Below are 14,082 nucleotides of genomic sequence, written 5' to 3' on the forward strand. Positions count from 1 at the left end.
CCCATCCAGGCAAGTGGGGACTATTCCATCACACACCTGACTTATGCCTTGTAGACGTTAGACAGGCTTTGGGGAGTCAGAAGGTGAATTACTTGCTGAGTATTCCTAGTGTCTGACCTGCTCTTCTAGCTACTGTTTGTATGGTGAGTTCATTTGAGTTTCTGGTCAAAGGTACATCCTCGGAATGTTGATAAGGGAGGATTCAATGACGGTAATGCTGTTGACTGTTTAAGGTTCAGTGGTTAGATTGTCTTTTATTGAAGATAGTTATTGTCTGGCATTTTTATATGGTGCAAATGTTACTTGCCACTTTTCTGCCCAAGCCTGAATGTTTTCTAAGTTTTATTTCATTTTGACATGATCTGCTTCAGTGTCTGAGGAATTTTGAATGATGCTGAAAGTTGTGAAATTGTCAGTGAATAGCCCAACTCTGGTCATATGATGGAATGGTCATTGGTGAAGCAGTTGAAGGTGGTTGGGCCTATGGCACTACCCTAAGGAACTCTGATGTCGTGGAGCTGAGATGACAGACCTCCAACACCCACAACCATCTTTCCCTGTACTAGCTGTGATTCTGATAAGTGGAGAGTTTTCCCCCGATTCCCATTGACTCCAGTTTTGTGAGGGTTCCTTGATGCCACCCTGTCAAATATATCCTTGGTTTTAAGACACTTACTAAAACTGTGACCAAGCTGTTGGTCATCTGCCCTGATAGTCCCTTGTGTGGTTCAGTGTTTTATAATTTCCCTCTGAAGAATGAAACAAAACACTGTATAAATACAACTTGTTGCAGGGTTAAAGTGGTCAAGGCTATGGTTTATTGCCTAGTACTTTCTCAAGGAGAGGATGGGTATGTGTGACTGAGTGATCATGGAATAATAACTCCTGTTGATCAAAGAACCTGCTGATGACATTCGGTTTCAAGGTTCACCTATCATTTGGATGTTGTAAAACTTGAAAGGATTCAGAAAAGATTTACATGGATATTGCCAGCTTTGGAGGGCTTGAGCTATAGGGAGAGGCTGAATAGGTTGGGGCTATTTTTCCTGGAGTGTCAGAGGCTGAGGGGTGACCTTATAGAGGTTTATAAAATCATGAGGGGCAATGATAGGGTAAACAGCCAAGGTCATTTCCCTGGGGTGGGGTGTGCCCAAACTAAAGGGCTTATGATTTCCCAAACTATAGGTTTAAGATGAGAGAGGAAAGATTTAAAAGGAACCTATAGGGACAACGTTTTCATGTAGAGATGGTGTGTATGGAATGAGTTGCAGCCACAAGAAGTGGTGGAAACTGATACAATAACAACACTTTAAAAGATATCTGGATGGGTTTATGAATAGGAAGGAATTAGTGATATGGGCCAAGTGCTGGCAAAGGGGACTCGTTTAATTTTGGATATCCAGTCGGCATGGACAAGTTGGACTGAAGGATCTGTTTCCATGCTGTGCATCTCCGACTCTCTTTAGCTCAGTTAGCTTGATGGTTTGTTTGTAATGCAGTGTTTTTCCAATAGCACAGGTTCATTCTTGCAACTGGCTGAGATCCCAGGGATCTCAGAAGTTCCCAATTTCTAAAACTTGCCTGAGGCATAGTGACCTTCAGGTTAAATTTACCACCAGTTGTCTCTTTCTAATGAGAGAGCAGCCCCCATGGTCCTCTGGAACAACTGCAGCTTTACCTTTCTTACCTTTTACGTTTGCTTTCCTAACCGTTTGCTGTAGTTCCATTTTTCTTTCATATTTGTATGCATACACCTAGGTCTGTCCACAAGTTAACATTGACAAGTCTTACATCTTTTAAAAGATGTTCTGCTTTTCTATTTGTAACCAAAGTGAAAAACCTCACTCTTACCCACTCTAGTCTCTATCTAACATGTTGTTAGAAGTCACACAAAACCAAGTTATAGTCCAAAGTGTTCATTTGAAATCACAAGCTTTCAGAGCACTGCTCCTTTGTCACACGTTGTCTTCACCTGATGAAGGAGCAGCACTCTAAAAGCTTGTGATTCCAAATAAACCTGTTGGACTATAATCTGGTGTCGTGTGGCTTTTGACTTTATCCACCCAGTCCAACACCACGGCATCACCACATTATGGCCACCATATTGACCTGTCTATCTTTTTGCAGCCTCTTTGTTTCATTCTCACAGCATGCATTCTCACTTAGCTTTGTCTCATCAGCAAATCTGATGTAATACTCTGGCATTTTGTCTATATACTTTGCATATAGCTGAGAGTCTAACAGTGATCCTTATGGCATTCCCAACAGTCATTGTCTACCAAAATGAAAATGCGCTACCTATCTCTACACTCTGCTTTCTGTGAATTAACCAATCCTCTGTCAGTGTATATTGCCCACAAATCCACATTCCATTAACTCCATGGAATATTGTCCAATGCTGTTTTGAAGTTCAAGTATTCTGCATGTGCAGATCTACCCAACTAGCTGCATCCTCAAATAATCTTTAATAAATTTGTTAAACAAGATTTCCTTTTGTAAGATATTGTTGAGTTGTTTTGATTGTACAGTGCTTTTCTAATTGCAATGTTAAGACTCCTTCATAATAGATCAATACTTCCCAAATGACTAATGTCAGGCTAATTAGCTTGTAGTTCCCTATTTTCTGTCTCCTTTCTCAAATTATTCATCTGTGGGTCAAACGCAGGCAAATGGGACTAGTTTTAGTCGAAGAAATCTTATCAGCAAGGATGAATTAGACTGAAGGGTCTGTTTCCATGCTGTGTAACTCTATGACTCGACTCCAAATGTGAAAATACGTATTTTATATTTTCATGTTTATAGGGAAGCAAAAATTTAGTGTGTGATTAATACACAGAATTAAAGCATTCTAAATCAACTGGATTTCTAACTATTCACTATATCCAGGCAGGTCAACATCTAACAATGACTGCATGTATTTTCTGAAAGCCATGACACACATTACTGAATCTGACGTTCTGCTCTCTCCATTGTCTTAGCAACTACACTGTGCTGTTGTTGGAAGTGAAAATGCAAAGCGCTACTTCAATGCAGTGCAAGGATCAAAGGAGCATCATGGGGAGTTGTTTGGAGTCCAGAATCTATTTGGCCTTCGCACAGAGGGATCTTGTTTGACCCGAGATATCATTCAGGTAAAGAACTCTGCAATGAACTTGCAGAGCATGGATTGAAGCAATTTTGGATGGAATGTGCCACATTTTATATTTAACTTTTCTAGTTCCACGTTCTCTCTCTAAATCTCACACTTCTCACAACAGCCTTTCCCCTTTCTTCAATCTCATACCCTCCCACATTTTCATTTTATATTACAGTGTAAATTACTGTGAATCTGCTGCTCACATGTTTCAGGCCCAGACAGCCAGTAATGTCGTTTTACAGAAGTCCAGGATGCATATTTATGGAGCTTAAAGGTGCTTCCTGCATAACATTTCAAGCTTTATAGGAGATGGGTATTTGCAGAAATATATTTTGTGTAACATTTCATTTGAAAGTGTTGGGGATGATGAAAACTTTCACCCATTGGATTGTACTGTAGACCACTAAATGTGGCACTGGCACTGTCATCAGAAGTCTGTTTATTACTGCTCTTGCATGATGAAACTCTCCCAGCTTTGAGCCTCCAGCAGATTCCTGGGAAGATTGGACTGACTGTAGTCGAACTGCATCAAACAAACATGGAAAATATTTGAGAAAATCAGTAGATGTGGCAGCATCTGTGGGAAGAGAAGCACTGTTAATGTTTCAAATCCACTGACCCTTCAAAACTGAAAGGTGTTGGAAAATGGGGTCCTTTTCATACTTAAGACAGATCAGAGGAGGAGCAAGAAGGTAGATGATATAAAGGCCCAGGGTGAAAGGCAAAGGGGTTATTAATAGTGGAGAATGAAGAAAAGAGATGTAAAAGGATGTAAATTAAGATGTGAAAGGGAGAGAATTGGCCCTTTCTACTAAATATATTGACAAAGTAAATAAGATGCGACAGAGCTACAGGGCAGTAGAGTAAAATGTGAGAAAAGTGGATAGCAGGTGTAATGAATTATTAAATTCATTAAATATCTAAATAGAAAGCAAGATTTTGTGCTTCATTGGAGCATTGCGGCATGGCCCAGGACAGAAACGTTAGTGTGACAGCAAGGTAGTGATTGAAATAGCAAGTAATTGGGAGGTCAGGGCCTCCACAAAATGTTTATTCAGACTGGCAAGACTAAACACAACGTAAGGAAGATTGCATAGTGAGCAGCAAATGCAATAGACTAGATTGAAAGAAGTACAAATAAAACCTAGCTTCACCTTGAAGGTGTGTTTGTGTTCTTGGATCGTGAGGTGGGTGGAATAATGGGAAGGTGCAATGGGACAGTGAGGAAGTATTAAGAGTGATGTAGGCATGGACCAGGATGTCTCAGAGGGAACAGTCTCTGTGGAATACTGACAGTGGAGAAAGAGATATTTTTGGTGATGGCGTTGGTGGAAATAGTGGAGGATGATCCTTTGAATGCAGAGACTAATGGGGTTGGAAATTAAGGTCAAGAACAACTCTTGTTCTGAGAAGGGGTGAGGGCAGAAATGCAGGAGATAGGTCAGACATGGCTGAAAACCCTGTCAACCATAGAGTGTGGGGACAATACTTAACCCTCTAAAATAACCAGTATAATTCATTACCTGGTCACCTATCACACTGCTATTTGTGGGATCCCACTTATGTAAATTAGTATTTGATTGGTACTTTCAGACTTTCTGAAGCTTGAATAGTATAATGTTAATACTCCATCTTTATTTTATTTTAATGTTGCTGAATACTTAATAACAATAAAGAACATTTAATTCTTTAAAGATTAAATGGCAGAAGCACGTGATGTAAATGTCAGCGAATAACTTCCTGAAATCTACTCCGTTTCCCTTGGTTCAGTCGGAAGTTAAATGTTTCGGGAGGTCAATGTAAAATAAATCAAATGGTTTAGATTGATTGTGACTCTAGATTCTTTTTTATCATAATGTGCAAAAATTGTCAAAGAGTACTTGTTAACAATTGAATATATTTCTATTTTTAACATAACTTTTAATGTTGTATTACAGAGAACAGGTCAAGTGGAAGCAGGAGTGATGACAGCTGCTACACAGTTGAGAGAAGAACCTCCAGCAACAAGACTGGAAACAGTGAGTTTTTCTTCATCTCACATAAGCATGAAATGCTAAACCCTGAAATTCATGGAGAGTACAGGGAGCGTTAAGAACTCCTCGTCACTGATGCACTGCTTTCCCCCTCTGCTTTCTCCATTACATCCTCCCTTAGATTTCAACTGTTCAACTGAGAATTTCATAACAACAAAATATTTTAAGATTAAAATCAGAATTACTGCTGTATGTGGTGTACTGTGTGAAAATAGTGTGCCCAGGCTAATTTAAATATCTCGGCTCTTTTTCGCTGATCAGTTAACATTAGTCATTGGCTCAGCTTTGGATGAGTAGATTGCTCCATCCTTAATCTGCATATGAACAGCTAAGGTATAAGAAACTTTTGAATTTCCTCTTCTGTTCCTAGAGAATAAATGTTATCTTATCAATTATAGATATTTAATTTAAAAATAAGACACTTTCAAATCAAATGGTTTGGAGATGTTCTTACACATCTCTGGAGTAGGTGGGACTTGAACTAGAAGGCCACAACACTGCATCACGAAAGCCCTCTGTTACTGGTTCAGAAAATAGCTTTAAATATAATTCAGCTGCAAAGAAGTAGCATTAGAGAACGTAATCTTGGAAAAAGAAAGCCTTGTATAATGCAGCCCCCTTTGGTTATTTAGGGTCACAGTCAGGACCTGTTCAAGCTACTTTTATCCCTCTCTGCTCAAATCTCACCAAATACTACTGACCTGAGAATTTAGCAATTCCTTTTCTTAATTCTTTAACCCATGTCCTAGTTCATTCCAGAATAATTGTCCATGCTGATCTTTAAAGCCAAACATCACACAACACCTCCACATCAGAACTTTAAAGAGAACCGGCAGTTTGAGCAGGTATTAGAGTCTGAGACATTCAAAAATCAGCACGAGTGGTAAGTTACCTTAGCACATTTCAACACCTTACAATAATGTGGATCTTGGTGCCTCAATGTAAACAAGGCCTTTATCTATCACAAATATGACAGTTCTATTCACAATGTGGCCCGTCTATATTGGGGAGACAAAGTGCAGACTAGGCGACCACTTTACAGAACACTTATGTTTTACTGTAAAATTGAGCCTGAGTTTCTGGATGCCTGCCATTTCAACACACCACAGTGTTTCCTGGCCAACATCTCTGTCTTTGGCTTGCTGTTGTGCTCCAGTGAAGCTCAGTGCAAGCTGGAAGAACAAGATCTCATTATCTGCTTGGGAACCCTGCAACCTTCTATATTCTGTAACGAGTTCAGTAATTTTAAAGGCTGAGCACTTTCCCCCATTTCCCTCCCCTAACCCGACACACAGATCTTGTTATCACATGGGTTGTTACCCTTAAGAACTCATTATTAGCCACTAGCAGTCCCCATTTGCGGCTATTCAGTATCCCAGGCTGATCCTTACCCATTCCTTTGTCTGCCCGACTGTATTTTTCTCGTGCTGTCTGCTCCTTCTGCACCTATCATTTACAGCTTTCCCCCTACCCAATCTTCAGCATATGCAGAGGAACCTCAATTGTCCGGCGTTTGATAATCCAAGTATCGGATTATCTGACAAGATTACAAGTTCCCGATGCTTGACTAAACTGTTTTACAGCATTCTATTATCCGAATGAAATATTCCCCATCTGTGTCCTTCGGATAGTAGAGGTTTCTCTGTATACCAATCCTTTCCTAGCTATAATCTAGTTCTGAAGGAGGGTCTCCACAAATGCTGCCAAACCTGCTGAATTTTTTTCAACAATGTTTGACTTTCTTTCGGATTTTCAACATCTATAGTTTTTATTTTGAAATTTTGACAAATGTACTTGTTTAAAAATCAGCGGTATCGCTGCTGGAGGTGGATTGTATTCTTCAGTGTGAATACTCCCCTCTCAACAGCGATTCAAGCCACCATGGCAAGGGTGAATTGTGAATCACCTGGTAAAAGCTGAACTTATTCTGTAGGTGGATCCATGCAAGTATATGTGCAAGTCCATGGCTGCATGTCCTGTCCCAGACTTGCTCAGAAATAGAGATCCTCTGATTGCATTTTCAGTGACATATACTGTACAGGTGAAACTTCAGGAAGACTGAAAGGGGATATAAGTTATTTGGAGCAAAGTCACAATCTTGACTTTGGATTCTGGAATGCACTACCTGAAAGAGTGGTGGAAGCAGGTTTCATTTGAGACATTGCAGAAGGCATTCAATTATTATTTCATTAAAAACAATAGTAATGATTATGAGAAAAAGGCAGTAGAATGGTACTGAGTCATAATGCTCATTCAGAGAGACAATGTCGATATGGTGGGACAAGTGTGCTCTTCCTGCACTGTAACAATTCTGTGAATCTATAATTCTGTGAAGTTTAAAAAAAAAACTAGACTGAAGGCAAAGCTCCTCAGCACCTTCCAAACCAATGACCACTCCCATCAAAAGGACAAGGACAGCAGATATATGGGAACACCACTGCCTTCAAGTTCCCCTGCAAGCCACTCACTATCCGGATTTAGAAATATATTGCTGTTACTTCACTGTCACTGGGTTAAAATCCTGGAATTCCCTCCCTAATGGCATTGTTGGTCAACCCACAGTAGATGGTCTGCAGTGGTTTAGAAGGTAGCTCACTGCCACCTTCTCGAGGAGGAAGTGAGGACTGCAAATGCTGGAGATCAGAGTTTTATTGGCTTTTGCCTGAAACATCGATTCTCCTGCTCCTTGGATGCTGCCTGGCCTGCTGTGCTTTTCCAGAACGACACTCATGACCATCTTCTCAAGGGCAACTAGGGCTGGGCAATAAATGGTAGCCAGCCAATGATGCCCACATCCCACAAACAAGTTTTAAAAAAAGCTTGCTTCCTGGTTTCACCTGTGCAATTTTATGACTACCCCACCATCTGCCCTAACTAGGGAATTCATTTTTTCGTTATCATGTGGATCATTAACTCTGTTTCACTTTGTCAAATGCTGCATGATCTCTTTGAGCATTTTGCTAATTTTCTGTTTGGCATAGATGTCCATGTAATGTTTTCTTCAATATTTAGAACGTGGACACCGAGAAGAAAGTGGAAGAAGAGAATAAGGGCTTGTTGGAGCAATCTGCTATTGGACAAAAGCCATCTAAAAGAAACTCAGAACAATTTTTTGACTTTAGTAGTGAAAGCGAGTCAGAACCTTCGAGTATGACAAAAATCAAGAGTAGTAGAGGTAGTGCTGTACCTACCAGTAATAATGCTGACAGCCACGGACAGCTCACATTGGCCCAGTATGGCTTTTCTAAATTCCTTGATAGGCAAGCATGCACAAGACAGGATTGCAGTGAGGGTGACTCCGGCTCGGATGATGATATATTAGAGAATCGATGCTCTGAAGAAAGCTCAAGCGGCGATTTAAGTTCCCCTGTATCCAAGGCAAATGATAGGACCATCAACCTGGTCTCAGAGGCTCGATCAAATGCTCAGTCTATAAAAAGGAATGGGCGTGTTCAGCAAGTTAGGGAAAGACTTTGTCAATACTGGAGCACTTCTAGTGAATCAGAGGGAGAGGCTGAATTAAGAAAAAAATACAAGTATCATGGAACTTCAGTAAATGCTGCTCTTCCCATGGGAGCCAACAACTGTGCAGAAGAAAATGATGCCATCCCTCCTTCACAAGTGTTGGGACAAAAGAAAGTACCTACTAAGAAGAAATCTAAATCTAAATTCCTGTTAAAAGATTCTGAAGAGTCAAATGACAAAAACTTCACAAATATTTCCTGTAAAGAAAAGGCATTGTTGTCCTGTAAACAATCAGGATTTCCTGGTGTTAAGCCATGCATAATTGGTCATTGTCCCACTGTAACAAAGGGGAAACCCTTGAGCTATTCTGCCAAATTGAAAGAACCAGGCAACATCAGTGATGAGTCAGATGACGTTGAAATATCTGCAAGCCCACCAGGGAGAACATCCAATCAACTGGAACACCAGGGAGAAAGAGATAAAAAAAGCCCTTGCAACAAATCTCCAATCCTTTTTAAAAAAGAGACTGAAGACGACGACATTGAGCAATTTTCATCCTCTGGAGATGATGTTCCCATCAAACAAATGCGTTACAATGTAAGCCGAGAGGTGGGCAAGAATAATATTAAGCCATTGGGCAGCGTTCAACTTGGACACAAGCATAAGCCCATCAGAATTGATAAAGGTGAAGGTATACCAGAGAACAAGAAACAGAGCCAGAGTCATGAGGAGCAGCTTGCAACAATGGACAGATTGCTAGGTAACTGCAAATTTGCTTTTAGCAGTGGAATGCAAATTCAGGATGTTTGTTGTCTGTTAAAGCTTTGAAAGTGTATAAGTTAAAAATGTTATATTCCCACTTCGCAAAACAACTGTTGGGGCGAAACTGATAACCTCTTCGCACTGGTACTAAACCTTCAGTGTAAATCAAGATTAAAAGTCAAACAGACTCCAAAGTGAAATAGTACAAGTCTCTCATCCTGAGACTACATCAACTGTATTTATACTTTGGAGCAATATATGCGTAGTATTGTTTAAATGTAAAAGAAATTGAAGAAAACCATTTAAATGAGAGAGAACCTGCACCCAGTCAACACTGAGCACAGGCTGCTAAAATCATATAGACTACTTTTTATTCCTGATGAAGGGCTTTTGCCTGAAACATCGATTTCCCTGCACTTTGGATGCTGCCTGAATTGCTGTGCTCTTCTAGCACCACTAATCCAGAATCTGGTTTCCAGCATCTGCAGTCATTGTTTTTACCTTACTGTTTAGGAATGTCAGACTGCTACTTATTAAAGGGTCCTGAGGACCACCAGAGAGCTGAGCCCAATTCACAATTCAACAGCAGCCCCTGTTGCCACATGTTGAAGAACATTTATAGAGTCATAGAGATGTACAGCATGGAAACAGACTCTTCAGTCCAACCCGTCCATGCCAACCAGATATCCCAACCCAATCTAGTCCCACCTGCCAGCACCCGTCCCATATCCCTCCAGACCCTTCCTATTCATATATCCATCCAAATGCCTCTTAAGTGTTGCAATTGTACCAGCTTCCACTCCATCCTCTGGCAGCTCATTCCATACACGTACCACCATCTGCAAGAAAAGGTTGCCCCTTAGGTTTGTTTTATATCTTTCCCCTCTCACCCTAAACCTGAGCCCTCTAGTTTTAGACTCCCCGACCCCAGGGAAAAGACTTTGTCTATTTATCCTATTCATGCCCCTTATAATTTTGTAAACCTCTATAAGGTCACCCTTCAGCCTCCGCGCTCCAGGGAAAACAGCCCCAACCTGTTCAGCCTCTCCTCCAACCCTGGCGACATCCTTAAATCTTTTCTGAACCCTTTCAAGTTTCACAACATCTTTCCGATAGAAAGGAGACCAGAATTGCGCGCAATATTCCAACAGTGGCCTAACCCATGTCCTGTACAGCCGCAACATGACTTCCCAACTCCTGTACTCAATACTCTGACCAATAAAGGAATGCATACCAAACGCCTTCTTCACTATCCTACCTACCTGCGACTCCACTTTCAAGGAGCTGTGAACCTGCACTCCAAGGTCTCTTTGTTCAGCAACACTCCCTAGGACCTTACCATTAAGTGTATAAGTCCTGCTAAGATTTGCTTTCCCAAAATGCAGCACCTTGCATTTATCTGAATTAAACTTCATCTGCCACTTCTCAGCCCATTGGCCCATCTGGTCCAGATCCTGTTGTAATCTGAGGTAACCCTCTTCGCTGTCCACTACACCTCCAACTTTGGTGTCATCTGTAAACTTACTAACTGTACCTCTTATACTCGCATCCAAATCATTCGTGTAAATGACAAAAAGTAGAGGGCCCAGCACTGATCCTTGTGGCACTCCACTGGTCACAGGCCTCCAGTCTGAAAAACAACCCTCCACCACCATCCTCTGTCTTCTACCTTCGAACCAGTTCTGTATCCAAATGGCTAGTTCTCCCTGTATTCCATGAGATCTAACCTTGCTAATCTGTCTCCCACGGGGAACCTTGTCAAACGCCTTACTGAAGTCCATATAGATCACATCTTCTGCTCTGCCCTCATCAATCTTCTTTATTACTTCTTCAAAAAAACTCAATCAAAGCCATGTTGAATATCCCGAATCAGTCGTTGCATTTCCAAATACATGTTCATCCTATCCCTCAGGATTCCCTCCAACAACTTTCCCCCCCACCGAGGTTAGGCTCTTTTATAAAGTTTTCTAGAACAGTGGGAATGCCCCCACTGTTTATCCCTATTGACCTGGTGATTAATATGAAAACTAGTCTTTGCACCACCTGCAAAGTTGCCAACTCTGACTGGACATAATTCTAGAGATCTCATCATATGACCTCCTGTCTCCAACCAATCTATTCAAACATTTTGGTCAAATTTTTTATAATTAATAAAAATCTTCAAAGTAATTTATTTTTCACACTTTTTTTATATTTTGTCTCCAGGATTGCTCATGGTAGTGTCCAGGAGATTAATCTTAACTTCTGAAGTCTCCAAGAATTAATGTAGACAAGGACCAGTTCAAGGCTAATCTCAGTTATCTAATTTCAGGCACTTCAGTGCATTACCATCACCACGTCTGGGCCCAAAATCTGTCCCTATAATTGCAAAGTCACTGTAAAGCAAACTTAATACCATTACTGCAATGTAAATGTGCCAGAATTAAGGTCTGCAGTGTTGAATTTGTATGATGATAAAGAAGCAGTTTACTGTGCCAAAGTTTAAAACAAATTGCTTCCTTAATTTGGGTGCATGCTGATGCTAGGAATCAGTCAAGTCAGATCTGAAATAAACTATGTTAAAAGTGAAAAAGATTTAAAACAACATTTCTATCAAATGGTGGTGAACAAGCTGTACTCTTGCATAATAAATAACATTTTGATTACAATTAGATTGAATAATCAAGTGAAAGATTCCTCACTGGTTGGAGTTATTCCCAAATGAAGATGGCTGTGGTTATTGGAGGTCAATCGCCTCTGCTCCTGGACACCTCTGTAGAGGTCGTCAGGGTAATGTCTTACACCAACTATCTTCAGCTGCTTTCTCAATTATTTCCGCCCCCCCCCCCCAATAATAATGTCAGAAGTGGGGATCTTCCCTGATGATTGCACAACGTTCAGCACATTTATAATTCCTCAGATACTGAAGCAATCCACGCCCAAATACAGCAAGATCTGGACAACAATCTGGCTTGAGATGCTGAGTGGCGAGTAACTTTCACAGCATGTAAGTGCCAGGCAATGACCACCTCATACTAGAGAATTTATGTTCAATGGCATTACTGTCACTGAATCCACTACTGTCAACATCCTGCCAATAACCTGTTATCAGAAACTGAATTAGACCATCCATTTAAATACTGTGGTTACCAGAGTAGGATCGAGCTTACGAATTTTAACAACATTTAAGGTTGGCATTATCCACGATGAAGCTGCCTACTTGATTGCAAACCCATCCACTGTCTTTGGCATTCACTCCCGATACCTCTAACACAGTAGCAGCAGTACGTACCAACTCCAAGATCCATTACAGTAACATAGCCTAAGTACTTCAGGCTTACAGTAACATAAGCCTGAAGAAGGGCTTATGCCTGAAACGTCGATTCTCCTGTTCCTTTGATGCTGCCTGACCTGCTGCGCTTTTCCAGCAACACATTTTTAAGCTCTGATCTCCTGCATCTGCAGTCCTCACTTTCTCCTAGGAACTATATTGGTGAACATTTATTGCTGCTGGGTCAAATTCCTGGAGCTCCTTTACTAACCGCACCCAAAGAGTCATAGAGATGTACAGCATGGAAACAGACCCTTCGGTCCAACCCATGCCGACCAAATATCCCAACCCAATCTAGTCCCACCTGCCAGCACCTGGCCCATATCCCTCCAAACCCTTCCTATTCATATACCCATCCAAATGCCTCTTAACTGTTGCAATTATACCAGCCTCCACCATCCTCTGGCAGCTTATTCTATACACGTACCACCTTCTGACACAAATTCAAAAACAGCAAAGGCAGTAACTGTGCAGGTTCTCTCTCTTTCTCCTGCACTGACCTCACCATGTGCTTCCTTTGTCTGCTCTTCTCCCTTTTAAAACTGCTGTTGTTTTGACTTTTTTTTTCCAAAAGTTCCAAAACAATGCAACAGCATATAAAACAGTAATTGCTGCAGGTGGAATTCGAGGAAACCACTGCCAAAACCTAAGATACCTCAAAAAAAAAGGAGCAGCTCTTACAGCCAGAAATTTTTCCCATCCTCCATCTTGGATTACCCAGAATCCTTGGGGAGTGCAACTCCTCAAGAATGAGCAATAAATGCCCACAAACCCAATGAGCACATTTTTTAAAAAATTGAACGATTTTTCAATAAATTAAAGGGTGTTAGGTATCTAATTTAATCATGGAAAGTAGGATTCTTCAAGTCCAGGATACATCTTGGATAATAAACAAGAACTTGCTGCCTGGGATTCTAACCCTTTAAGACTATTCTCATTTAACTGAGGAACACCACAGTGCATTTTTGTTAATAATTGTTTTACCTGTGATAAGTGGATTTGAATTTAACCCAACTCGATGAAAAAGGTACACCAGAAAAGTTCAAAGTTGATATGAAACTGTTGTGAATGATATGTGACTTGATCTGCTGTGACATACTTCCTTAAAATTGTCTTAAGTAGGAAAGTTGATGACCTAGTAGTGTTGTCAATAGACCATTAATCTAGGTAATGTTCAGCGGATCTAGATTCAAATCCTGCCATGGCAGATGGTGGAATTGAAATTCAGTAAAAATCTAGAATTAAGAGCCTAATAACAATCATGAAACCATTGTCTATTGTTGGCAAAAATCCAAGTGGTTCACTAATGTCCTTTAGGGAAACTTATCTGCCATCCTTCATCAGTCTGGTCTACATATGACTCTAGACCCACTACA

The 14,082-nt window shown here is 40.7% G+C and overlaps 1 protein-coding gene across 2 annotated transcripts in view; it reads left to right on the forward strand.

The window, feature by feature from the left end:
- ercc6l2 (excision repair cross-complementation group 6-like 2) overlaps window positions 1-14,082 on the forward strand; it is a 79,849-nt gene that overhangs the window by 45,310 nt on the left and 20,457 nt on the right. For both annotated transcript variants that reach the window (XM_060838461.1, XM_060838470.1), the window contains exons 15-17: window positions 2,979-3,131; window positions 5,074-5,154; window positions 8,182-9,394. In XM_060838461.1, the coding sequence (XP_060694444.1) occupies window positions 2,979-3,131; window positions 5,074-5,154; window positions 8,182-9,394 (1,447 nt within the window). The remainder of the gene's footprint in view (window positions 1-2,978; window positions 3,132-5,073; window positions 5,155-8,181; window positions 9,395-14,082) is intronic.

This window comes from Hemiscyllium ocellatum, chromosome 2 (genome assembly GCF_020745735.1).
Source record: "Hemiscyllium ocellatum isolate sHemOce1 chromosome 2, sHemOce1.pat.X.cur, whole genome shotgun sequence".
Taxonomy (NCBI): domain Eukaryota; kingdom Metazoa; phylum Chordata; class Chondrichthyes; order Orectolobiformes; family Hemiscylliidae; genus Hemiscyllium; species Hemiscyllium ocellatum.